This window comes from Equus quagga, chromosome 5 (assembly GCF_021613505.1).
Source record: "Equus quagga isolate Etosha38 chromosome 5, UCLA_HA_Equagga_1.0, whole genome shotgun sequence".
NCBI lineage: Eukaryota > Metazoa > Chordata > Mammalia > Perissodactyla > Equidae > Equus > Equus quagga.
In genome coordinates this window covers 31,418,082-31,445,741 of record NC_060271.1, presented here as the reverse complement: position 1 = coordinate 31,445,741, position 27,660 = coordinate 31,418,082, and the positions used below count along the sequence as shown (strand labels likewise).

The window sequence follows — 27,660 nt, the reverse complement described above, 5'->3', positions numbered from 1 at the left end:
GTAAAAATATTTCTTTCTGTATAGAAAAATAACTAGAAAGGTGTTAATACTTTAGGCTTGGAAATGAAAGATTTTCCTCCTAGTTTTTGGTGGTTTCCCCTCCCCCCACTTTTTACAGTGCTACCCACGCCACGTGAAAAAGTTCCAACGACACAGAAGCACTAGCTCTTCCCCACAAGCCCCCCCCCCCGCTAAGGATAATAGAATTGTTTCTTCTTTTACGTCTCCATATTTTCTAAGTTATTCATAATGAACACATAGTGCTTTTGCAAAACGTAAGAGAAAATAAAGTTTTACGAAGAATAGCAAGCAGTGCTCCGAGATACGGTTGGCCGGGCTGGGCCCGGGCAGAGGGCTGGGGCTGGGACCTGAACAGAGTCTAGAGGACAGAGGCAAGGAGGCTCTGCTCAGGTGCAGTTGGTCACTGGGTGCCCGAGGCTCCTTCTGTCCCTGTGAAGTCCCAGTAGCTGGTGGGAGATCTGGAGTATCCTGTGCACACAAGAGGCCTGCGTAGGACATCCACTCCCTTTCCTCATCTATGTACCTCTCAATGTTTAGAGATATCACCTGGTACTGCAGAAAGAGGATCAAGGAACGCGAACCCCAGCTCTGCCTCTGCCTAGCTGTGTGGCCTGGGGCAAATGAGTTAACCTCTCTGAGCCTCCAATTCCTGCTCTGATAATTGGGATACTAATACTTCCCTCACAGGGCTGGGTGATTAAGTGACCAGCACATGGAGGTGTCCAGTAAATTGTAGCTCCTGTCTGTCTCTCTACCCATGTCTGGCACCACCAAGCAGATGGGTCTCTGAGAGCAGCATCTTGAGGTCCCTTCACGAGTGCTCCCCTTTGATGGTCTCGTGGTCCAGCCCCCAGATTCCCATCAGGCCTGGGCAGAAACCACCCCCCGTAGGTGCCTCTAGAGATCGAGATGTGCCATGCACTTAGGGGCAACGCGTCCTGGCAGCATTTAGATTCTTCCCGACATCCAGCCTCTTGCTGCAACACAAGCATCGTTCTCCTGGACAAACCACCTGGCCGCAGCCACTTACATTTTGGCTTCGTAGTCCTTCCATGCCTTCTCCAGCTGCTTTTTGGAATCCTGTGGTTTAAAAAGAACAATTTGCCCAAAGGGGCGCTTGGAGCCTGAAATCAACAGCGCACTTTGCACAGTTACCCTGTACCCTGTGCTTGCATGCTCCCCTCTGCTGCTCAGAGCCATGCTCCAGCCAACCCCTGCCCCAACAGCCCTGCCTGCAAACCTGACCCCAACAATAGACCCAACTGACCCCACTTCTCAGGGCTGAGCCCCTCCTCCCACCTGACCCTCTCCCACAGTTGCCAAGAATCAGTCAGACTGGTGGGCCCGGGACTGGGGTGTGGGGAGATTTTTGGGATCTGCCCTGAATTCCCTCCCTCAGAAGATGGAGATCACCATGAGGATGAGGATGGGAGGATGAAGGTCCTCCCTAACTTTACCCCACCGTTCTCCTGCCTGGCACCAGACCGTCCTCTCAATAGGAAGGGTGCACAGAGAGACTAAGAAGTCTGCCGAAGGCTGCACAGCAAGCCAGTGAGACCCAGCTGGTCCCTGGCCTCATTTGCCTGGGCCTCATTCAGCTGGGCTGCACACACCCTTCAGAACAGCCCCGACTTTCAAGGTGCCCCAGTCAGCTGGGTGGGAGAGCTGCTGGTCTGGTTTGGGTGGTTCCCCGCCTGGGGCAAGGAGGGAAGCCTCTGTGGGGAGGACAGCTCCTCCCCTGGGCATTCTGGGGTGGACTTCCCAGGGAGATTACTCTGTCGTCTTCTTTGAGCTCTGTCTGCCTCGAGCCAGGCTGCCAGGTGCGGAGGGAGCAGCCAGGTGTGGGAGTCCCGGAGCCCACACTGGCTTCTCTGCTGACCGGCTGTGTAAACTGAGAGCAGGTTACCCTCTGAGCCTGTTTGCTCAGCTGCAAGATGGGCACGAGAGTACCTACAGAACCCGCCTCACAGGGGTGTTGTCAGAAGTACATACGGGCCCTGGCCGACAGTAGTTCAGCTACCCTAAGGCTGACCCCAGAGCCAGGTGGTCCTGTGCTTCCAAGGGTCAGAAGTATGGGGTCAGCACTCCCACTGTACCAGCCATTCTCAGCCCAGCCCTGCCTCCCCTCTGGTCTCCTGCCCGCCCCCTTCTCGCTCCATCCTACCACCTCTGGGCACCCCTGCTTCCCGCATGGAGACTCACCTGTCGCCCATCCCTCAGCTGCCCCTTCAACAGACTGTCCAGGGGGAAAGAGACAATGTTGTTCAAGTTCTGAACCTGGAAAAAGCAGAGACCCCCATACCCCACCTTGGGTGACTATCTGTCCAGCCCCAAGGGGCTCAGGGTACTGTGACGCGTCACAAAGCAAAGGACAGCAATGGGATAATGAGGCAGGGGGAGGACAGCAGCGGGGTAAGGGAGGCGGGCGGAGAGATGCAGAGGCTGGAAGGTAGAAGGGGGCGGCAGAGTCAGCCTGCCATAGAGCTGTTACCCCCTCCCCAGCTAATCCGGCCTCACCGCCTCACTGCCCAGGAACATCCGCGGTCAGTCCCATCTCTGTTCCTTTGCCAGGAGCACCCTGTCCTCTCCTCTCTGACTCTCTGGAGCCCACCTGTGGTGCCCATCTGTCGTTTTTGTCTGGCTAGTTCCTCGTCTCCACTTATAATGTGGGGAACCCTTTCCCTGTGGCTGTGGGGTCAACACAGGAGCCGGAGCTGACCAGAGTACTCCATCCTGGAGCTACAGCGACTGGATCAGGAACAGGCACACCACCCAAGCCAGCCAATCAGGATCCTTCCTGGGGTTTCTCTGCCAAAGTCACGGGAGAAAGACTGTCTTTCTTCTGGTAAGATGCGAAGCTGGGCCTACTGGGCCATCCTGCCCTCTGAGTAGAGGCAGAGAGAAACTATCTAAGAGAACAAGTTGGGGCCTAAAGCCGGTTGCGTACCTGGACTTCCCATTGCAGGGGCCAGTGACTTCCCTTGTTAAAAATTAACCTAGTTCAAGTTGAGTTTGTCATTTGGCAACCCCAAACGGCCTGTCTGATATTTCAGCCCACCTTTCAAGGTACAGCTCAGGTCTCCCTTCCTGACCACTCCTGCCTGCGGCCTGTGCTGACCTCCCTTTTTCTGAATGATGGCAGCACTAGGCCTCTGGCCCGACTCCTGGGTCCTTGAGTCCGTGCTATGCTGCAGGCACTGCTTGGTGTTGTCCTACATCTCAGTTCCCATCTCCCTCACTAGACTGTGGCTCCCTGAGGCAGCGCCTGACTCTTCCTGTGTCCCCAGCCCCTGGTACACTGGCCACCACAGCAAACACTAGTTTCACCGAAACAGGAGGAGGAGAGGTAAAGACCAAAGTGGTCACTAACTCAGTTGAACTCAAGCGCCATTCATGGCCCCCCGTGCAGGACAGCGTGTGAGGCAGTGCTGTGCAGACGTAGTAAGGACGGATGGCAGTCTTAGCGAACATTTACGGGGCACTTACTCCGGAGCAGGCGCTTAACTCACGTAACCCTCACTACGACTCTGTGAGGTGGGTACCATCAGCATCCCAATTTTACAGACGCGGCTCAGGCAGATTGAGTGACTTGCCCAGGGTCACACACCTAGTGAGCAGCAGAGCGGGAATTCGAGGCCTGACTCTAAGCCCGAGGTCTGGGTGCTTAACCACTAAGCAAACTGCCTCTCAGAGATGAGGGTCCCTGCCAGCCAGGGAGGGCACTGCGTGGGACTCAGGCCACGAGAGCCGGTCCAAAAGCTACGGAGCCTGGAGAGAGAGGGGCTTTGCTGGGCGGCAGTACAGCCAGGCTTGTGCTCAGAAGCTGGAGCCAGACAATCTGGGTTCAAATCCAGTCGTGAGACCTGGGGCAAGCTGCTTAACCTCGTGTCCTGGTTTCCTAGTCTGCAAAGCAAGGGCAGTGGTGAACCACCCCACAGAGCTGTGCTCCCGGCTTGAATGAGTTCACAGCAGTGCAGCGCTGAGAGCCGCGCCTGCGCACGGAAGAGCTGGTACCTCGGGTGGTCTCGAGGTGGGGACTCAGAGGACAGGGGAGGAGGTAATCTCAGGAAGGAACCTGAGGCCACGGGGCCACGTGCAGGAGCTGGGGGTTTGGGGAGGAGAGGCAGGTTCTAGGCTTTGAAGACAAAGCAGATGCAGCTGGGAAAGCAGAGGACAAAGGGGGTTAAGGAGAGGCGCAAAGACAGGAACCCCAAAGTCTGCCCTCCCTTCTCCCAGACCTCCTCCAGGGAGCCCTCCGTCGCGTGGGACTCTTCCCCACTGTGAGACCCCTCTGCTCCGGGGGACTCGCCACAGGAGAGAAAGAGGAGGGCAGAGAGGGACGGGAGAGGAGACGTGGGTGGGAAGTCAGAGAGGAAGAAGGATGCAAATGGTGGCTCAGAACTGGAAAGGGACCTCAGGTCATGGGTCAGAGGTCAAGGGCAGCCCAGGAGAAGGGTGGAAACCAGCCCTTTCCCGGTCAGGTTCTCAAGCCCACTCGATTTACCCTGAGCCTGGGCTAAGGGCTGGGTGAGAAGGATCAGGGGCCTCACCAGGTTCTTGAAGAGCGCGGCCACCTCGCGGGTGAACACAGCCAAGTTCAGGAAGCCGGTGGACAGCTCATGACTGTTTTGGGACAGGTGGCTGTTGCCTAAGGACTCCACAGCCTCTCGGTACTGCTCCTCATTCTCCACGTGGCCTGGGGAGGTAGGGAAGGGCAGCGTCAGCTCCAGGCGGGGGCTGGGCAGGGGCTGGCCGGCCAGGCTGGGCATCAGGCAGGCTCGCTCACCAAGGCCGGAGCTGTGGATCGCCCGCACGGCCTTCTTCACTCTCTGCAGGAGGGCCTGGTCTCCTTCCAGGACCTGGAAGCACACGGGGCAGAGGTTCAGAGACGCTCCGCTGGGAGGGGTGCCTGACTCCACATCCCACCCTCCAAACACACACACACAGTTTCCTCCCACGGGGCCCCCTGAAACCCCACCACCCAGAAACAGACCACCAGATGCGTGGACACCACAGACCAGTCACACTCCTCCAGGAAGTCCACAGACTTGTCTCCCGAACGCCAGTGCAGGCCAAGTAAACGCAGCGATGCCAAGGCGTGTGGCACGGGGGGATATGCCAGAGCAGGTTTGAATCTCGGCTCTGACACGAACTAGTGTGTCAATCCAGACAAACTGTTAACTTCTCTGAGCCTTGGGTGCCTTGTCTGCACAGTGGGGATGATACTAAGGACTCACAGAGTTGCTGAGAGAATGAATGATTTGACGATTATGTACAAAATGCTTAGCAAAGACCAGAAGAGAGAATGTAGACGTCTCTATATGGGGGAACTCTGTTCACCAAATCCCAGGCTCGAGGAGCAGGCACGTGAGGATGAGGAAGATACCAGATACTATGGGTGGTGGGGAGATGAGAGAGGGTAGAGGGGGCACTCAACTCCACTGGGAAGACTTGGTGGGATGACAACATGCAACCTCAAAGTCTGGGCGTGCAGACTGGGGAAGGCCAGGAGATGTGATGGCGAGAGGCCGAACTCACCTGCCCCAGGTAGGCTCAGCCTGCATGGAAACCTCCCAGACATGCTCCTCTTTCAGTGGGTATAAAGCTGCCAACCTCATGAAACCCTTATGAAGTGCAGAGTTAAGTTGGAAGTCACAGAATGTCAGGGCTGCAAAGGGCCCACAGAACCACAGATGAGGAAACCGAGGCCAACACAGGGGAGAATCTTGCCCAGAGTCAAATGGCAGGGTCGCAGCAGAGCTGGGCTCCCAGGGTGCCCCAGTCAGCACACTTCTCCATCCAGACACCACGGCCCTCCTCTGACCCCAGCCCCACCTATTTTGTCCAGTGACTAAAGTGGGATCAGAGTTGGAGCTCCAAAGAGTTGCTTCAATATGACAAGAGTTAGCGAACACGTTTGGAATGGCACCTCCGAAGATTCTACACCATACTCACAGGATATGCCACAGGGCAGAGCTCGGAGGCGATGTGGGGTGTTCGCGGAAGACTTTGGCAGGTAGGAAGCCTCTGGAGGGAGGAGGGTCTGGTTTTGAAGCCTAGCTCCACTGCCCAGGTGCTGTGTGACCTTGGGCAAGTTGCCTGTTCTCTCTGAGCTTCCTGATTAGCTATCTGTAAAATGGGGGAAATAATGCCTACCCCTCAGGGTTGTTAGGAGGGTTATATGTATGAGATGATGGGCTTAGCCTGGTGTGGAGCACAGAGCGCATCTTCAATGAACAGTACCTATGGTCATCACTAGCTGCTATTGCTGACACTAGAAAGGTCCATCAGATTCTGGGTACTTTTCCTACGGGGACTAGAAACCTAACGTTCTCCTCCCTGAGTATGAACTTGAGATACCTGCACGTTTGGGACCAGTGGAGGCCCATCTCAGGGCTGAAGAAAGAAAGTCAAGGAGTCAGGGAGATCAGGGAGTGGGGGCCATATCTGAATCAGCTGAAGAACTGAGACACTTCTACCAGCGAGACAAAGGCAAGAGGAGAGAACATGGACATCTCCCTAGTTCCCAAAGGCCCGGGTGAAGAAACACATGTTCGCAAAGGCCTCATCCCCATACCTTGAAACTTGAAAAGGGAAAGCTAAGAGGGGATTAATTGAAGGAGCCATGACTTCACGCCAAAAGATAGCGCAGGTTAAAGATATGAACAAATTCCACAGAGATTTAGAAAACTCCCTAGAAGGCCATCTGTGTGCCTAGCATACATAAGGTGCTCAATAATTGTTTATCTAAATGAAAGGTTTGCAAAGGCCTGGGACACGGACCTGAGAGGTCTATGTCCGTGCTCTAGACACCTTGGGGAGTCTCCCATCCCATGACACCCAGTCTCTGGAAACTGCTCTCCTCCCCTCTAGAGGGGGGTCCTGGGCGCCTTGTTTGTTCTAGCCAGCATTGACTGGACCAGGGTGGACACTCTCTCCAAGGAATCTGGAAACAGGCTCTAGGAAGCCAGCTAATTGACTGCAAGCGCTTGAGCTGGGGCGCCTTTCCCACTATGTGCAAAGAGAAGAGAACAAGCAGGTGTGGAGAGAAGCACATGAAACCCACATCCTGCCCCGAGGCCCTTCCACCTTCCAGTCCTGGGGCCTCCACGAAATACCCCTGAACCGGCCAACAAAGTCCCTGTAGTGCTTGAGCTGGCTTGAACGGCCATCTCTCCCCGGCACTGTGGCAGAGACTGCTGTGGGCCCCCACGTCCATTCTCTCTTCTTCCTCAGCAGTGAGAACCCTGACTTTTCAGATGGCCACCTGGCCACTCAGATTAAAGATCACATTCCCAGCCTACGTTGTAGCTAAGTGTGGTCGTACACCCAAGTTCTGACCAATGGGGTGTAATGGATATTTCACTTGTTAGCTTCCAGAAAGCATCCTTAACAGGAAGAGAGGGACTGCACGGCTATTAGAATGGCCAAAATCCAGAACACTGATGACACCAAATGCTGGCGAGGATGTGGAGCAACACAAACTGTCACACGTTCCTCGTGGGAACACAAAATGGCACAGCCACTTTGGAAGACAGTTTGGCAGTTTCTTACAAAACTAAACGTACTCTTACGATACAACCCAGCAGCCGCGCTCCTTGATATTTACCCAAATGAGCTGAAAACTTATTTCCACTGAAAATGTGCACACAGATGCTTATAGCAGCTTTATTCTTAACCGCCAAAGCTCGGAAGACAATGGAATATTATTTAGCACTAAAAAGAAATGAGCTGGGGCTGGCCCCGTGGCCGAGTGGTTAAGTTTGCGTGCTCCGCTTCAGCAGCCCAGGGTTTCGCCGGTTCGGATCCTGGGTGCAGACACGGCACCGCTCCTCAGGTCATGTTGAGGTGGCGTCCCACATGCCACAACTAGAAGGACTCACAACTAAGAATACACAACTATGTACCAGGGGGGGCTTTGGGGAGAAAAAGGAAAAATAAAATCTTAAAAAAAAAAAAGAAATGAGCTATCAAGCCACAAAAGACATGGAGGAAACTTAAATGCATATTACTAAGTGAAAGAAGCCAGTCTGAAAAGGCTGGGTAGTGTGTGACTCTAGCTATACAAGATTCTGGAAAAGACAAAGCTGTGGAGACAAAAGACCAGTGGTTGCCGGGGGTGAGGGGAGGGAGGGAAGAACAGGTGGAGCACAGAGAACTTTTAGGGCAGCAAAACTACTCTCTATGATCCTATGATAGTGGACACTTGTCACTATACATTTGTCAAAACTCATAGAATAGGGGCCGGCCCCGTGGCCGAGTGGTTAAGTTCGCGCGCTCTGCTTTGGCGGCCCCGGGTTTCGCCGGTTCGGATCCCGGGCGTGGACACGGCACCGCTCGTCAGGCCACGCTGAGGAGGGAGGCCACATGCCACAACTAGAGGGACCCACAGCTAGAATGTACAACTGTGTACCGGGGGCATTTGGGGAGAAGAAGAAGGGGAAAAAAAGAAGAAGATTGGCCACAGATGTTAGCTCAGGTGCCAATCTTAAAAAAAACCCAAAAAAGTTCATAGAATGTATGACACCAGAGTGAACCCTAATGTAACCCAGGGACTTTGGGTGATAATGATGTGTCAGTGTAGGCTCACTGATTATAACAAATGTTCCATTCTGGCATGGGATGGTGATAGTGAGGGAGGTTGCGTGTATGTGGAGCAAGGGGATATATGGGAACTCTGTACTTTCCACTCAATTGTGCTGTGAAACTAAAACTGCTCTAAAAAATGAAGTCTATTTTTTTTAAATGTTTTTTTTTCTTTTGAGGAAGATTAGCCCTGAGCTAACTACTGCCAATCCTCCTCTTTTTGCTGAGGAAGACTGGCCCTGAGCTAACATCTGTGCCCATCTTCCTGTACTTTATACATGGGACGCCTACCACAGCATGGCTTGCCAAGTGGTGCCGTGTCCGCACCCGGGATCTGAGAAGCAGAACGTGTGAACTTAACCGCTGCACCACCGGGCCAGCCCCTATTTTTTTAGTAAAGAAAAGGAAAGGAAAAAAACAAAGAGAAGGGTGTCCTCTGCCACACCTTTCTCCTGGCTAGAAGGCATTAGTGATGTCTGGAGCTGAGGCAGCCATCTTGGACCATGAGGTAGAAGCCATGTGTTGTGGATGGTGGTATAACAAGGTAGTAGCCTTGTCTCTGATGATTGGGGAGCCACCCTATCAGCCCTGGACTACTTATCTGCAGACTTCTTTTATATGAAAGAGAAATACATATCTTATTTGAGCCACTGTTATGCTGGGTATTCTGACACTTGTAGCTGAACTAGCTCTAACTGGTACAGGCAGGCAGGTCACTCTAATCATCCAAAAACTGTCCCTGATGCCCTTGTCAGACATATATCAGGAAATGGTTTCCCAGCAAGATACCATCCTGGCCCATACTGCTCTTAGCAACCAAGGCTCACACAGCTATTCACTCATTCAGCTCGTTATTGAGTGCCTGCTATGTGTTCACTCCCTGAGATAATAAAAGACAATCTCAGCTCTCAGGGACATCACCATGGAAGGGAAGAAAGAGCCAAGCAGATACCTGTAACGCAATGTGATTAGGGCTTTAATAGAAGAGAGACAAGGCCTGGGAGCCCAGGGGAGGCAGAGCCGTGTCTGCTTAGGAGGAAGAGGGACAGCTTTAAGCTGTGATGCTTGACTGTGGGCACTGGGCAGGCAGAAAAGAGACTGAGAGACTGCACTGTGGGCGGGGGCGGCGGTGGGGGAGCACGTGGTCTGAGTGGCAGGGTTGCTAGAGGAGGGAAGCTTCCTCGGGGAAGAATAGGCAAGGAGAGGAATACCGTTTACTCCTCCTTTCATTCCTTCATTTCAACAAGCATCTCGAGGTGCCTAGGTTAGCTGGGCACGGCCCCTTCCTTCAAGAGGCTCACAGACATATAAACACGCAACCCGAAGGGGGCACAAAGAGGGGAGAATTCTGAGCACCCTTTTCTCAAGAAAATATCTGAAAATCATTCACACTGGGGTATAAAAGACTGATAACATCTGTGATATAATGGGGCAAAGAGTTAAGCTAACGAAATGTAGTTTAAGGAGGAAGTTCCGATCATAGCCTGGGGAGGGGAGGCATCTGGGGAAAGGCAGAGAGGTTCCCAGAGTTCCTGCAATGATGCTAGCATAGCACAATGAGTCACAAGCTGAGATTCTAACCCCCGTCTCCCCCAAACGATCTCCCCGGGGGACCCCAGCCCAGCCAGTTCTCCAAACTGCCTCTTCTTTAAAATGAGAGAAAAATAGTAGAACATGGGGGGAAAAAATTCTCCACTTAACTCAGAGTTACTGTGAGGCTGACCTGGGAGCGCAGCCACCGCGGCCTGTGCCAAGGCTTGAGGCATTTGGAAAATCTGAATGTGATTCTCCCTGTGCTTTGTTTTCTGCCTGTGGATGAGATCAGCCCTCGTCCCCTGAGCCCGAGACAGGACAGGTGAGAAAAAACAAGTCCGCCTCTGGCTTCAGGTGGTCCATTTAATCCCGAGTGGTCAGGGATTCTCAAAGCGGGGCGCCTGAGCCAGCAGCATCAGCATCACCCGGAAGCTTGTTAGAAACACAAATTCTTCAGCTGGATCAGAAACTCTGGGTGGGGCCAGCAGTCTGTGTTTTAACAAGCCCTCCAGCTGATTCTGACGCAGCTAAGGTCCCGGAATGGCTGGTCTAATTCTACCTTCAGAGACGCAGAAAGTCATCTTTGCTAAAAGTATGGGGCTGGCTCCAAACTACCTAGCTTTGAATTCCAGCTCCATTAGGTACTTGCTATGTGACCTCTCTGTGTCTCAATTTCCCCATTCATGAAATGAAGATGATAATAGTTTCCACCACATAGGGTTGTTGGGGAGATGAAATGAATTCTCATAGGTAAAGTGCTTAGAACACTATTATTTGGTAGCTAATAATGTCATCTATTTCAAAATTGAACTGAATTTGGTTTAGGAATTTTTTGACTTCCCTTGAGCTAATTAAAGATAGCCCTCCCCCACCCGCACCCCCACCCCGCTGTGATCCTGCTTGGCAAGCTGTGAGAACCATAGGTGTGGAGGGACCACAGTGAAACTTCAGCCCCCGGCAGTCTCAGAGTGCAGACATTCCATGTCCTGGGTGGCCGCTCTGTGCTGGGCACGTTACTCGTCACCCCCCGCCACTGTATGAGGTAATCATCACCATTTGCCTTCTATAGATGTGTGCCAGGGACAAAGCAACACGTCCAGGTATGTACAGGTCACATAATGCTGAACAACGGCAGAGTCGTAATTTAAACCCAGGTCTGGCCAGATCCGGGGCCAATGTGCTTTCCTTCCACCGAGCTGTCCCACAAAGGCTAAGGGACACGGCTTCTTTGATCCTGATCTGCCTCTGAACTGAATCCCAACGCGGCCACCTCTGCCTCCACCTTCTCCCCTCACCATCCCCTCAGATGGGGAAGCCACAGAGGAAGAGCTGCCCAAAGAAACAAGGTTGACAGCAGTGGTAGAGCCCCAATTCCAAATACTCCAAGCCTACTGAAGAGAAAGTAGATTTGTATGAGTTGTTGGCCTGAAGAGGAGTCCCAGGACTGAGAGGTGGAAGTTAGGCAGACAGAAACAGATGTCAGCTCAAACCGAGGAAGGAGTTCTTCCTCTTCCTCAAACAGAGGAAGAATAAGTGACCCCTATAGGGAGTGAGCTCCCCATCACTAGAAGTATTCAAGGACATCAGGGGGTAGAGCATGATTCAGGCAGTGGATTTTGGATCAGTAGTGATGGCCATTTAGATTTATCTCAAAGCTAAGAGTCAGCGGCTCCATGCAAGAGCCTGGGCAGGCACAGGGCAAAGGCAGGTGAAACAGGAGGGCATCAGGGACATGTCTGAACTTGGAAAACTTGGAAGTCCTTCAGGCAGCCTTGCCTGGCTAGTTCCAGCTGGCGGCACTGCCTTTTATGTCCTCTACCCGACCCCAAACACACACACACACACAGCGTGCTGGCTCCCTGGTTCGTGTTCTCTGCAGGCAGAAGACCACAGATGGCAGCACTAGGGCCATGCCCAGCTGCCCTGCTTGGAAGGGCCTTCTGCATGCCCCTCTCCTGGGTCAAGATTCATCAATAGGACCCATTCTTCATTCCTGTGAGTCCTCAGAGCCAGCTGTGGTAACCATGGCAACTCAGCCAAGAGGGCAGAGCAGCTAAAGCTAAGGCCTTGGGAGCTGCAGATTAAATTATACCATTAGACATTCACTCCTTTGGATGAATATGCGGCATACGCACTGCTTTTGTGGCATCCCATGACCACTGCAGCCATCGTTAATCAATCACAGTATTTTCCCCACTAACCCTGGGTTGGTTCATCATTCTGCTAAGACAGCTCTTCAGGTAGCCTCTACCAACTAAACTAGACTTGGCACAGAGATGAAAACCATTTTCTATCTTTGCTCTGGACCGTGATGTTGACCCCTGAGAGGCTAAATCACAGAATATTGAAGATAATCTAACACTCCCTCCTCATTTTACAGGTTGCAAAGAAGGCTCAGCTGAGTTTCTTGCCCTGGGTCTCATTGGAAACGCAAACAAACTAGGGAAAGAATACAAACCCAAACGTGTACAGGGCTTTACAGTTTGTAAAGCAGTTGGCATCCACCCTTTAAGACCCACAGCATCCTAATGAGGCAGTCATTGCTTTTGCTCCCATCTGACTGATGAATCAATGAGGCTCAGAGAGGTAAAGAAAGTTGCCTGAGCTCACACAGCCAGCAAGTGGTGGAGATAGACCTGGGACTCAGACTTTAGACTCTGACTCCCTTGTTCATTCCAGTCCATGGGCCCCAGATCCTGGGGGCCCATGGAGTTACTACCAGGCCCCTATGAAGCCACACTTACAGTACACACTAAAGACCAATAAGAAACGTCTCACAAATTAGCCTGACCACATCCCAAACATGTATGCAGCTCTCATGATCAATAAGACACTGAAATCTTTAAAAGCATTCTTGAATTCTTGATAGTATTTTGTCCTTTTTCATATTTCTCAATCAATCAATCAATCAATCAATATGAAAAGTACAGCTGTTGAGGGAAGGTCAGTGAAACTCTGACACTGAAAAGGGGTCCTCCGGTGAGCTGGCGGGGTCCTGGCTCCTTTGCTCTTGGACTCTGATGTCCACACGAAGATTAGATTATCTGCACTACATTTAAACACGAAAATTAAAATACAATACTTTAATGAGCAAATTAAGTTATCCTTAAAACACTTCATGAAATGATATATAAAATGCTAAAACCCCCCGAAAACCTGGGACTTCTCATTTCTAGATCCAACTACCAATTTAAGGAAAGTGCAGAAGATGGAGAATCTTGTTAAACCACACCTGGGGATGCGGCAATGGGCTGTCAGACGGTGTGAAACTACAGAACAAGCCTCGTGGTTTCGCTAACAAGGGGACCGCAAAAAAACAAAACCACAAACGATGGCAGGGGAATCTTACGAGACTCAAAATGCACATCAACAAATGGTAATGTGCGGACTTTTCTTGAATCCTGCTTTTTAAAAAAATAAACTATAAAAGAGGTTAGACAATTATCAGACAACTAGAAATCTGAAAACTAGATAACTGATGATTCAGGGATTATTGTTGATGTTTTGGGGTACAATAATGGTATCATAGTTATGCAAACAAGAAAGGGGTCCTTACTATTTAGAGATCCATATAGAAATATTTAAAGATGAAATGTCTTGATGTTTAGAATTTGCTTCAAAATAAGATGAGACTCAAGAAAGTAGGTGGGGGTGTGGACAGGACAGGACTGGGTTATGAGTAAATGGGGGTTCATCATTCTGTTCCGGCGACTATTATAAATTCTCCATAATGAGACAAAAGGGAGGGCTAATAGATGAGAAAATAAGATTGGCAAAATATGAATAGCTGCTGAAGCTGAGTAAGGCTACTTTTGTGTATGTTTGAAAATTTCTATAATACAAAGTTAATAAAAGAAAACAAGAAGTTCTCATATTCAGCAAAGTTGGAGCCACTGCCCCAAGGTACCTGGAACTAGTCCTTGACACCTTAGGACACTGAGCTGGCCCCTTTCAACGGACAGTGCACGGCTTTCAACAAGAGGGATGGATGGGAGAGAGTGGGGTCTGGGAAAAGTGGGCCTGAGGGCCAGGGGCTCAGGAGCAATGGAGGGCAAGGCCCAGGCGGGAAGGGGTTAAGGTTGATCTGCTGGCTAAAGGCGGCCACCAAGCTCCAGGCCTAATTACGAAGAGGGCACATGGTGGAAAGAACAAGATGCAGAATGAGGAGACCTGGGTTCTATTCTGGACTCAGTCCTTACCAGCTCTGAGACCCTGAGCAAGTCCCCAGCGTCTCTAGCGGAATTTGGACCTGCAAAATGGGAATGACAGTCACTGCTGCTCAGCCACCTCCCACTGAGAATCGAATCACAGAAAGATGGAGGTTTGTAGCTGTGCAAAGGAGAGCTGTCCTGTTCACGTCATGTTCGAAGTTCGCCTTTTCTCACCCACCTGCCCAACCGCCAGATCCAGAGGAAGGCAGGGAGCCCCCCAGGGCCCCTCCTGGGTGTCCAGCAAGGAAGAGGAAAGGGTGGGACCGAGAAGTATTCTCTGGCATCACACCTTAGGGCAATCCCAGCTCACTCCACTCCCTTAATAGCGCCTGCTCGGAATCTCAGATCTGCAAACCTGCCCCTCTCCACCCTGATGCGCAGAGGGAGGGGCTGGGGAAGGTCTCTAACAGGGTCACTGGCAGGCAGTAGGAGCTCATTCGCACACACTGAGTGCCCGGCTGTACCCAGGCCCGGTGCAGATGCTGGGGAGAGAGGGATGCCAGGATCTACCCTCAAGGTGCTCACAGCCCAGTCGGGGAGCCAGAAGGTAGACAAGGACATTGTCTAAGGGCTCAGGTGGCCTTGGTGAGCCTGGAGCCGAAGAGAAGCCCGTGTGGGGGCACAGAGGAGGAGCACCCACCCCACCCTGGGATGAAGTGATGCTTCATCAGAAAGTCGAAAAATGAAGACATTGGTGGAGCAAAGTAGGATAGGGGAAGAAGATTCTAAGCGAGGAGAGGTGCCCCTGCAAAGCCCCTGGTAGGAGCGCTCGGCACATTTGGGGAACAGCCAGGAGTCTCCCGGAGCAGGCAGGTTCCAGGGCCAGTGGGGAAGTGGAGAGCAGTGAGCCTCGGGCCAAGCAGGGCCGGGAAGGGGCCGCTGGGAGACCATGCTCACGATAACGAGAGCCGGCCGGGTGCTTCTCTATCAGTACCACGTACCAGGCTTTATTCTAAGCACCTGACACACTATGTATTAGTTCATGTATTCCTTCCAACAACCCCAGGAGGTTTTACAGATGAGGAAACTGAGGCCCAGGGAACTTATGCCATATGCCTAGGCTCACACAACTAGCAAGTGGTGGAACCAAGACTCAAACCCAGGGTGTCAGGCTCCAGAGTCCATGCCTTTAACCAAAACCTCTAGGTTTTATCCCACAAGTGATGGGGAGATCCTGCAGGGTTCTGCACAAGAGCCGAGTGGCCTGATAAATTCTCCTGGTAGAAAGACCGACTCTGGGGCTCGGCTGCAGGCCCACGCCCAAGCGGGAGAAAGGGGGTGTAGCCTCGTCCCCCAGGCACGACAGGGTGACTGGGGAGCACAGCCCGGCCCAAAGCTGATCACACAACAGGAAGGACTCGGATTCCCAGCTCCCGGGAGGAGTGTCCAGGACGAATCCAGACACCACTTCCTGAGTGCCTGCTTTGGGGCAGACGTGTTATTTAAATCATTTACTCCTCCCAACAACCCTGTGAGGTAGTTAGTATCTTCCCCATTTTACAGATGAGGAAACTGAGGCAACTGGCTCAAGGTCACTCCAGGAAGCACGGAGCCCTCTGCCTCCAGAGACTTCGCTCTCTAGCACACGACAGCAGGCCACGAGGTGAGTCCCGCCTCGCTGAGCCCCAGGTGGCTCTGGAAGGACTGCTGTGAAGATGAAATCAGGTCGTTTCTTTCCTAATGGTGGATGTCAGCCTCTAGAGAGGCCACGCAGAAATGTTTTGGGGGAAGGAAGGGTGCTGAATTTTAGGCCTGCCTCTGCCATTAGCCCCTCTGTGTCCCTCTGAGCAAACTCCTTCCTCCCTCTGTGCCTCAGTTTCCTCATCCATACCATTTAGAGCTGATGGACAGGACCTCCAAATCCCCTCCCAGGTCGATGCTCTGGGACTCAGAGTCGAGATGAACGGTACCCTGCAAGGCTGCTCCAACCTCGGCCGCCAGCAGGAGCAAAATTCTCCAGTGGTTTTCATCTGGATCAGCCCCACGCCTGTTCCAGGCTGGGGCAGTCAGAAGGAGGTGTCTGCAGACGGCAGGGTTCTTCCCAGCCCCGCTCTGCATCGCCCATGTGGAAGGGGCCCCCAGCCCTGCCTGCTCGCTCGCAGCCCCTGCAGTGGCTGCACTGCAAGGCCTGGGGGCCAGGGCCCGGGGCCAGCCCCTGTTCTGCCCAGCCCCCTTCTCTGCCTGGGCTGAATCCTCATCTGGAACGAAGGGGTTGGGCGGTGACATGGAAGGCTCCTGCCAGCTCTGACATTTATTATTTCAGGATCCCTCAGCCTCTTGCTGTTTTCCTTCCTGCGCTGCTGGAGCCTGTGACTGGCCATGCACCCCCTTGGTTGGGCCCCCGCAGACATCTCCCCAGCCCGGGAGCCTGTCCAGCCTTGCCAGCTTGGCCTCACCAGCTGCCCCTTGCAGGGTGCTGGGAAGCGGGGAAGAAAAGGGGTTGCAGGAAGGGAGCCGCACCCTTGACGTACGCTGAGGCCTCTGCAAACCCCAAGTTTCCTGGCTGGGATTTTTCTCGGGAGACTGCTCGGCAGGATGAGCTAAGAGAGCAAGAACTCTGCCGGCCTGACTGCCGAAGATTCCCGTCCGACTCCTGGCCCCAAGCCCTGAATTCCGCCCAACCCTGGGGAGAGCCCGGCCTGCCCTCCGGGACAGACAGCAGAGGGTCCCACGCCTCCCATCCTCTGGGTTCCTTGTTGGCCTGGACAAACCCCTCCCTGCCCCCAACTTGGGCTTGATATCCATCACTAATCCTTTAAACCCCAGCCCTAACCGATGCTTTGCAATTTCCTTACTATGCCTGTTTCCAGCCGCCAGACCTCTGCGCACACTGCTCACGCTGCCTGGAGAGCCCTTCCCCCATTCTGCCTGTGAACAACACTTCATCTTCCAGACTCAGCCTACAGGTCACCCCTCCCTGCACAACAGAACTCATCCCTCCTGCCTTCATGCCGCCCTGCGCCCATTCCAGGCTTTCTCAGGGCACTCATGGCCCTTACTGACCATGCATCTGACTTCTCTACGAGGCTGAAAACTCTAGAAGGGCAGGGATTGGTTCCTTTGCCTTTGTATCCACAGCACCCAGCTCAGGGCCTGGTCCCTATGTAGCAATAAACGTTTGTGGGATGAATGAATGAGTAAATGAATGAATGGATATCAGCAGGGCCCTATGGGAACACAGAAAAGGCAGGAGGGGTTAAGAACTCTGGCTTTTACGTCACATTGTTCTGAGGTCCAAATTCTGGTTCCAATACTCTTAGCTGTGTGACCTGGGGCAAGTGATTTAGTTTCTCTGAGCCTCCATTTCCCTATCTGTCAAATGGGATACTATCTCATGGCATCTATCTCATAGCACTGAATGCGATCAGGCATTTAAGCACCTAGCCCAGTGCCTGGCATACAAGGAGGGCTGCGTGGTAGTTATCCCACCAGCAAACATCTTCTCGGTATTCCTAGGCCCTGAGAAACACATCCCCAGGCTGCCCAGGGTGATCACCTGGAGCGCTAAAAAAAAAATAAGGGTGCCAGAGCGACTTCAGACCTGTTCAATCAGAGTCCCTGGAGAGGGCAGGGGAGAGTCAGGCACCGCCTGGGGTGTGACAGGTTAGGCACCCCCCAAGTGCTTGGAACCGTCCGAGTCCAAACCCTCGCTCTGCTAGCAGAGTTGCCAGATTTGGCAAAAATAAATACAGGACAGCAGTAATATTTGAATTTCAGGTAATCAATGAACAGTGTTTTAGTATCAGTGTGCCCCAAATATTGCACAGGCATCCTGTGTGCTATTTGGCAGCCCTGCTTACGAAGCTATTTCATCTCCCTGTGCCTTCACTTCCTTTTGGGGATTACATGAGTTAATATATGGAGAATGCTTACAGCACTGCCTGGTGTGTTTGCTATTCCTATTTATTTTGCTTTTAAAGCAACCCAGACGACACGGGCGAACCTTGAAAACATTCTGCTCACTGAGAGAAGCCAGACACAAAAGGCCACATATTGTAGGATTCCACCGATATGAAATGTCTGGAATAGGCAGATCCATAGAGACAGAAAGTTGCCAGGGGAGTAATGAGCACAGGGTTTCTTTCTGGGGTGAGAGGAATGTTCTGGAATTAGAAATGGTGACAATTGCACAACACTGTGAATAAAGACCACTTGAACTGTACATGTTAAAATGGTTAAATGGTGAATTTTATGTTATATGAATTTTATCTCAATTAAAGAAAAATCTACCTAAAAGCAACCCAGGGGATTGTAACATGCAGCCAGGACTGAGAACTGCATAGGCTTCTCAACAAGTGTTTGATGAAGAAATAAATGGCTGGAAGAGAGCAAAGGGCAGAGCTGAGGGCAGAACCTGCCTCATCCAGATCTAGGCTGAGCTATTCATCCCCGGACACCTGCCAGGTACACAGATTCCCGTTCTGCTCTCGTGCCGGGACTGCACAGACAATTTCAGGGCTCGCTCATAGTCATTACTTCATCCCTGTTGCCAATATCTCCCCCTTTTCTCTGTGTGTTTCCTGATCGCTTTAACTGTCCCATGTGCAGGTGTAGTTGTGTTTTTAGTGAAAGGGAATTTTTAAAAATCATTAAGTATGTTATGTGCCAGGTACATGCTACATGCTTTATACGTAATCCCCTTGTACAACCCCAGAAGATAGTTATCATCACCCCTGATTTACAGATGGGGAAGCTGAGATTCAGAAAGGGTAAGTCATTTGCCCGAGGTCACACAGCCAATAGAAATTCAAACCCAGGTCTGTCTGACTTCACTTACTAGACTCTCTCCACAGACCTCAGCCATGTCCTGTGTGCTGTGGGTTGTCAATCATCTTTTCATGGGCATGAGTCCTCCTTTCCAGATGGAGGCCTTGCCTTGTCATCTTCATGCCCTCAGAACCTGCCATCCTGCCTTTGTACACAGCAGGTGTTCAATAAATGGAGTTGAAGGGATTACTAACCTAAGTGGGCGTGTAAGAGCTCACCATCATAGTTCTCACCTTCACTGCACATCAGAGTCACCCCGAGGAGCTTCTGAAGCACGCTTGCCCAGGCCTCGCCCCTGGGAGATTCTGATTCAGTGAGTCTGGGTGGAGCCCGCAGCATGTGAAGTTCTTGAAAGCTCAGTCAAGGTCAAAACCCAGCTGAGCTAGAGAACCTTTAGCAGCTGTTCCGGCTTGGCCTCCCGCACCCTCCACGGTGACGCCCAATCACAACGTTCCCAGGACAAAGGGAGCCCAGGGCCCGGCCCCAGAGTCTGGGGAACTCACTGTCCCTCACGGGCCTCACCGTCTCCTGTGCTCTGGCTGCAACCAGGTCCACCAAAGGGACCTTCCAGCAATAACGTCTGTCTGAGGACTACACCTCCAAACTGCCTTCGGGGAAAGCATTTTCCTTCTGCTCTGACCTAAAGTTCCAGTTTCTCTCCCCAAACCTGCCTGTGTCACCTCGGTGGCTAGAAACAGCAGAAGCCAGGCAAGGAAGTGAGCAAGAAAGACTGAAATTTGGAGAGGGGAGGAGACTCCGAGAGACTGGGCTGGAGACTGACGAGCGCAGGAAGGCCCTTGGCCCCGTGCAGAGTCAGCCTGCTCTGGGAAGGGGCCGGGCCCAGGCCGGGCGGGTTCTAAGCTGGAAAACCCTCTGGGCCCAGGTCCCTAGCCACCATCCCTGGTCTCTGCTCCCCATCTCAGGAGAACTTCTCATCTGACCCCTCCTCTACCAGTCCAGGCCGGTGTGGAGGGGAAAACAGCACTAAACCTATTCTTAAGGTCATCAATGACCTCCAGGCTGCCAACGCCAGGGTCACGTCTCACTCATTTCTCACTTTACCTCTGGACAGCTAGGCAGCGTCTGACGAGCTGAGCACTGCTCCCTCCTCAAAACATCCCTCTCCTGGCTTCTGAGGCGCTGTACTCTCTTGATTTCCCTCCTTCCTCATGGGTGGCTCCTTCTCAGTCTCCTTTATTAACTACTCTTCCATCCTACTCTCTCAATCCTGAAGCTCCCCAAAGCTTGGGCCCCGGCCCTCTCCACTCCTCTCCCTGGGTGACCTTTTCCGTTCCCACAGCTTTAAACAGCAGCTAATGCAGTGAATACACATGTGGTTCATGGGCCACCTGCACGAGCATCTCCTGGGCTGCTGGTTCGAATGAAGATTCCCAGACACCTTCTGCACGCTAGCAAACCTGCTGTCAAGGACGTCTGTCATCTTTCGCCAGTCTGGCATCTGAACTTCCTTCGTCTGGGAAATTACTTGCTGCACAAGGCTTGGCAGAGCTTGCTTCCTATAAAAGCTAAGAAAACCAAGTTCTTACTTTTCAGCCTCCCTTGCAGCTAGGGTACAGTTGTACAAGCTAGGTTCGACCAATCAGAGGCACTCATTGCAGACTTGGAACCAGGAGCAGAGAGAGTGGAAGATCCGTCCTTATGCTGGTGGCAACAGCAGTGAAGGGGCCCAGTCTCCAGGGGACAGTGGCATTTAGTGCAGGGCAGCAGTGTCCTCGCCAAACTGGCTCAGCAGAATGATTCTGGCTGAGATCCTGCCTGCTGCCTCGCTCCAGGTCTCCAGCTTCCCAGACATTCTGTGAACTACTGCATATTCCCTTTCAATGAACTCCTTTTCTGTTTAAATCAGCTCAGGTTGGTTTCTGTTACTTGCAATAAGAAGCCTAAAGAAGACACAGCTACTGAATCAGACTCTCTGGGAATGATGCCAGGTGATTCTCACACAGAGGCAACTTTGAAACCCACTATCTCGATGCTGACGGCTCTCCAATGTGTATCTCCAGCTCCTTTGATTTCCATACTCACATATCCAACTGCCTTCTTGACATCTCCACTTGGATGTCTCAAAGACCCATAAGATATACAAACAGAATTCTTTTTTTTTGAGGAAGATTAACCCTGAGCTAACATCTGCTGCTAATCCTCCTCTTTTTGCTGAGGAAGACTGGCCGTGAGCTAACCTCTGTGCCCATCTTCCTCTACTTTATATGTGGGATGCCCACCACAGCATGGCTTGCCAAGCACTGTCATGTCCGCACCCGGGATCCAAACCAGCGAACCCCAGGCCGCCAAAGCGGAATGTGCCCACTTAACTGCTGCACCCCCAGGCCGACCCCACAAACAGAATTCTTGACTTTCCCCAAACCTGTTCCTCTCCCAGATTTCCCCTTCTTAGGAAGGGTCAATGGCACTCTTCCATTAGAACTTGGGAACCACTCCTCACACGCACTCCATCAACAAATCTTGATGTTACTACTTATAAAATACTTCTAGAATCTGCCCACTTCTCTCCTCCCCCAGTCACGGCCCTGTCCACACCACCATCATCTCTTCCATGAACAACTACAACAGCCTCCTTGGGTCCCCTCCCACTCCCCTCCAAAGGAGTCTCCACCCAGCAGTTGATATGATCTTTCTAAAATATAAACTGAATCACATTGCTTGACTGCAAACTAAGTAAAATCCAAACTTGCTGCTGGGGCCTCGAAGCTTGAATATGATCTAGCCCCTGCCTACCTCCCCAAACTTCCTCAGTGGAAGGCATCACTCTTCCATTTGTCCATCGCTGTCTATCCCCTGGCCTCCCTTCAGTGTCACAAATTCTTTAGGTTCTTTACTGCCACAGGGCCTTTGCCCAAGCTGTTCCCTCCATCTGGAGCACCCTCACACCATTATTTTCTATTAATGCTTCTTTTTAGTTTTCTTTTATTTATTTGTTATTCAACCAATATTTCTGAGCGCCTACTATGGTGCTATGGTAAATACTAGGCATACAAGATGAGATAGATTCTGTTCTCATGGAAGTCAAAAGCTATTGAGAAATCAGATTTTAATAAAATAATTATACAAATAAATGTAAAATTTTTCTATGGTGTGCACTGCAAAGGAGAGAGATACCGTGCTGTTAGGGAGAAATGAGCTGGACTGAAAGTGGAGAGGCACGTCAGGAGGCCACTGCGGTGCTCCCGGGCAGAGGTGATGGTGGCTTGGACTGGAGACGAAGGGAAGTGGGTAGACTGCAGAGACGCTGGGAAGGTAAAGCTCATGACCCTTGGTGATGCAGCGTGCACGCGGAGGTGCGAGATCTCTGGCTTATGTAACAGAAGAGAGGGAGGTACCCCTCACTGAGAAGGGAACAGTGGAGGGGCCAGCCTCATCCGTTCCTTAGGTGACAGGATTGGGTCCACTGGTCCCCCTTGCTCAGCAAAAAGCTCAAAAGCCCAAAGGCCCTCCAAGTCCTGTTGCACCCCCTTAGCTCTCCAATCCATCTTTTTAATTCCCCTGCACCTGAGCTTTCCAAACTGGGATTCATCCGCGCCTGGATAATCAGGGAGGCACAGTGCCTCTCCCTGGAGCCGAGATTGTGCCAAATGAAGAGAAATTGTTGTGGACATGTCGGGGGGGGGGGGGGGTCACTTTCCAGGCCCTGCCCCTCTTCTCGAGAAGTACCCCCTCCCACAGTGTAGGTCTCTGTGGCCATGTTTACCCTGCCTGCGTCTATCGCTCCACGACCTCTGCTGATGAAACCAGGGGTGGAGACCCAGCTTCTGGAACCAATCCAGAAGCTGGGCTGGGCCAGCAGCCTCTCTGCCAGGAACTTGGAAGTGGGACACAAGACTGGCTTGGTCACCTTCAGAGGCTGGACCAGTGGGGTCACGTGAATGTGGGGGCTGAAGCTGCCTGTCTTCCCCAGAAGACTCTGTGATGCCCTTTGGGGCCTGTGTGATGACAAGGGAGCAAAAGCACTTTTCAGATGTGCAAAGAGGAAGGCAAAAGGTGGTGAGAAGGACGAAGCAGCTGCTTTTGTCCCTGACGACTTCCCAGCCTCCAGTAAGGCCCTGGTGAGGTCTACTAGTTACTGCTCTTCGGTCCCCTCAGGCACCTCTAATTCCTTAAAGCAAATTTCCCTTCAACATAAACAAGCTTGAGAGGGTTTATCTTTCTTGCAAACAAATAAGCCCTAAGATGACATAATTTTTATCATTTTTTGTAAAACAAAAATTTTATTATTTTTTGTAAAACAATTATAGACATAGGACGAAGCAGAATGTAAAATTGACAAGAATATTAAGGATTAAGAATGAAATTCTTGGGGCCGGCCCGGTGGCGTAGTGGTTAAGTTTGGCGTGCTCTGGCTCAGCTGCCCAGGGTTCACAGGTTCAGACATACACCGCTCATCAAGCCATGCTGTGGCAGCGACCCACATACCAAATAGAGGAAAGATCGGCACAGATGTTAGCTCAGGGACTTGCAAGTCCCTCAAATCACCAGAAAAAAAAAAAAAACGAAAAAAAGAGCGAAATTCTTCTTCTAAAACAAGATTCAAAGAAGGAAAAGTCACAAAGGAAAAGATAAATTTGATTCCCATAAAACTTCAAAGCATGCATTATAAGACATGATACGAATTGAGGTAAGCATTCTCCTAACCACTCCCCCTTGCTGATAGTAGACTTTCTCTGAGGACCCACAGTGGGAAGCACACACATTGCCACAGCAGTTACCTCTGGGGAGAACACAGGGTTTGTGAAACACGGTCACAGGTGGCTTTAGTCTTTTCTGTTACATTTTTAAAATGTTAATTAAAAATTATGATGTCCTACGTGTAAGTAAAACTTCATTAAATTTCAAAAAAATATATATAATACACAAGCCTTTGAATATCCCCTCCTTGTGGAGGACTGCTTCATCCAAGATTCATCAGGAGACAGAAGTTCACTAGTAGTTTGAGACACACGATACAGCAGGAATTCTCAGCACTGGTCAAGACGGCTTACTTGGTTCCTGAATATGTTCTCTTCCTACCCGTCTCCAAATTCACTCACTTGTCCTCTCCACTTAACGGAGTTCTTTCCCCCTTCAAGACCCATCTGGAAGTGTCACTGCCTCCAGGAAGCTCTCCCTGACTGCATTCGTCTTCACTGCGCCCTCCCTCCCCTGCTCCACTGGCCCCTTATGGCACTGATCTCACCTTTCTCTACCTTTCTCTGGGTACTCGAGACAGACTCCTGGGGTTCCTACTCATCTCCCTAAGATAGGCTACCTCTCCCCAACCAGCCTGCAAACCAGAGCAGCATCCTTCTGTGCTTGGTGCCTAGGACAGAGATGGCATGGAGAACTGGACAGATCACAGGCTAGAGTTAGACTGACCCACTCTGTGACACAAAGCAACTGCCTTAACCTCCCTGGACCCATTTTCACCTGTGTTATTGTGAATATCAATGAGATGATGGATGCAAAGGGGCCCAGGAGAGGAGGAAGGCTGAGAGAATGATTATCTGTCTTAATACCCCCTTATATTTGTACAGTGTTTCACAATCAAAAAGAAAGAACTTAACGACCCAGAGAGGAAAGCAAGGAGGGATTATTAGACCCATTTTATGGGTGAAATAACTGAGGTTCAGAGAAGTTACGCAGGGAGACAGGCAGCTGGACTGTAGAAAGAAAGGGAATAGGACCAGGGGTTAGAACCTGTGGGTGGAAATGCCAATTCTTCCTCTTCCCAGCTACGGGAGCGTGGACAAGCCCCCTGCACTCTCTGGACAAGAGTTTCCCCATCTTAAAGGAGGGAGTTCCTAGGTGAGCTCTCTCTTAAAGGGTCCCTCAGCACTGACACTCAAGTTTCCCGTGACTTGCCCCGGGTCCTTCCTAGCAGGACTGCAAAAAAGGGCTGCAAGTCCCAGGACAGAGTCCCTAGCTACTCCCAGGAAACCAGCTGGGACTGGAAGACGTGCCTTAAGAACAGTTGCATTTTGATTCAGCCAAACGGAGCTTCAGGCCCGGGGGTGGGTTAGTCATGCCCAGAACTGTGGGGGTGGGGGGTGTCAGCATGAAACTACATGTAAATATAAACATGAATGCAAAACCAAACAGGAAACTCAGGAAAGTCCAATCCAAAGGTCAGATTCTAACTTCTGGGGCAGTGAATTCAATGCTGAGGAGAAAAGCTGTGTTTGGGTCCTACAGCATTCCTGCTGCAAAACTGAACTCCTGCATGCACCAAACCAAAGTCCCAAAGGCAAAGGAGGCCCAGTTTTGTCTGGCCTCAACTGGGGCAAAGCTGAGCCCTGACCAGAGCCGGCCACGGCCTCCAGACCCCTTCCAAGGGCACCCCCAGCCCTGCCGGCACACACAAGCGCTTACACACAGCAAGCCGGGCAAGGCCAGATGCACGGGCACAGATGGGCATTTCTGTCCCTGGAGAAGGGTTCAGAGCACAGCCCCTTCTGCTCCTGCTCTGATTTCACATTTTAATGAACACACAGAGAAGGGTGAACAGTGGAAGCCCTAAAGATGCTGATGGCACTGAACTCTTCCAGGTCACGAAACTTGAGGCCACGAAGACAAACCTCAGGAAGCTCTCGTTCCTCAGGATGAGTCTGCGGCAGCTTCCCTGGGAGCCTCCACCTGCATGGGTGGTGGCCTCCAAGCTACTAGTGCTGCCCAAGGAAGAAAGCCAAAGGTCATCTTATTTTAATCAAAGCATGCACTTCTACGAGGTGCAAAGCACCAGGCTAGGCTCTGTGAGTGAAATGAGAACCAGAGAGACCTCATCTGTCTAAAGAGGTCCGTCAATGAACCTGGTAGTCATTCTATTTACCAAGATGCATGCTTTACACACGTTGCCTCATGTAATACCACAGCCCTGTGAGGTAAACATTAGCATCCCCATTTTACAGATGCCAAAAGCGGGGCTCCAACAGATCAGGTCACATGCCCAAGCTCACACAGCTGGCAAACTGCAGAGCCAGCATCTGAATACAGGGAGGCCTGCTGCACTGTCCACGCTCTTTCCACAGTCCTCTATCACTCCTACAAAGCGATACACACACACACTCTGGGATGGGAGTTCAGCCTGCCAGAGGAGAGGAGGAGAAGGAGAGATCTCGCACGACAGTGGCCCAGGGTATTATATCTGCCACCCAGTAGGTGGTCAATACTCTTACAGTGAAGAATGGAAGGCGAGAGCCGCTGCTGAGGTCCAAAATGCCACCCCAATTCAGGGCATCCTCCAAAAGGGAACTACAAAAACACAGATTCTCTCTTGCCCCAAAGCCGCACAGTGTCTGCCCCGGAAGATTCCCTGCAGAGGAGGCCCGGGAACGTGCGGCAGGTCCGGGGAAGAGGAACAAACTCCAGCAAGCAGGGGAATGGGGTGGGGCGGCCTGCAAGGGCGAAAGAAAAGGCCTGGGACGCGTTGCTGGGAAAGACAAAGAGGGGAGGGGAGGGGAGAGGAGACGGTAAACTCGCCAACAGCCTGGCCAAGGTGAACCCCGGCTCCTGGCGCCTTCTCGGTCGCATTCATTCCACAAACGCCGGCCAAATCTCAGAACCAGCAGCCAGGGGGAGGGGGCCTCCCTGCAGCCAGGGAGAAGTAAGTTCAGGACCGAGGCGGGAAGGCCTGCTTCCCAGAAGGGGAGTGACTTGGGGGGTAAGCTTGTGGGGCTCTGAAGACGAAAATCCAGACAGATGCAGCGAGGCGCTGAGCAAACACAGGAGACGGGGCAGGTCACCAAGAGCACTGGGGGTGTGTCCCCCGACCTGTGAAGCCTGTCATCGAGGTGACCTCGAGGTCCCCCCAAACGGACCCTCCGGCCCTCCCCCTGCCTCGACGGCGAGAATGCTGATGTTCGCGATGCACTCGGTTCTCCCAGATCTCGGGGGGGGGGGGGGGGGCAGGTTTCTAGGTAGCGGTGAGGGCCATCGCAGCTCCGGTTACGCCTGTTAAGGTCCAGGCGAGGCCCTGCCGGGACCCCGAACCCTCCCGCCCCAGCCCCCTCACCTCCTCCCGCGCCAGCGCCGCCCCCCGGCACCGGGGCATCTTGGCGGCGAAGGCAGCGGCCCCGGCCGGGGAGCTGAGGTCCTCCGCGGTGACGGCCAGGAACTCGGCGACGCTGAGCTGCTCGGGCATTGCGGGCGCGGGGCGGGGGCGCCTGGGCTGCCGGAGAGGGGCGCGGGGGGCGCTCGCTGCACCGCGCTGGGCCGACCTCACCGCCGGCAGCGCGCGCCGTCCGGGCCTCCGCACGCCCCGCCCCGCCCCGCCCCGTCCCTGCCTGCGCCCGCCACAGCCCTGTGCCCTCGCGGCCGGGAGCCCCGAGCGTCCCCACCCCGCCTCGGCCTTCCAGCCACTCTCCGCACCTTAGCCTGGACCGCCCGCCTCAGCCCCTACTCTGAGCCCCACGGCCCCGCCCCGCGGCTCCCAGCCCCTGAGAGCTCCGCCCCGCCCCCTGCTCTGGGCTCCTCGGCCCCGCCCCCCGGCTCCCAGCCCCTCAGAGCTCCGCCCCGGCCCCTTCTCAGGGCCCCACCT

General features: G+C 52.5%; 1 protein-coding gene across 2 annotated transcripts in view; it reads right to left on the bottom strand.

Annotated features, from left to right (window-relative positions):
* ASAP3 (ArfGAP with SH3 domain, ankyrin repeat and PH domain 3) overlaps window positions 1-27,497 on the bottom strand; it is a 44,414-nt gene extending 16,917 nt beyond the window's left edge. For both annotated transcript variants that reach the window (XM_046663399.1, XM_046663398.1), the window contains exons 1-5: window positions 27,136-27,497; window positions 4,808-4,880; window positions 4,572-4,717; window positions 2,224-2,298; window positions 1,052-1,101 (exon numbers count right to left, since the gene is read on the bottom strand). In XM_046663399.1, the coding sequence (XP_046519355.1) occupies window positions 1,052-1,101; window positions 2,224-2,298; window positions 4,572-4,717; window positions 4,808-4,880; window positions 27,136-27,264 (473 nt within the window). In that variant the 5' untranslated portion in view covers window positions 27,265-27,497. The remainder of the gene's footprint in view (window positions 1-1,051; window positions 1,102-2,223; window positions 2,299-4,571; window positions 4,718-4,807; window positions 4,881-27,135) is intronic.
* Between the last annotated feature and the right edge of the window lie 163 nt (window positions 27,498-27,660).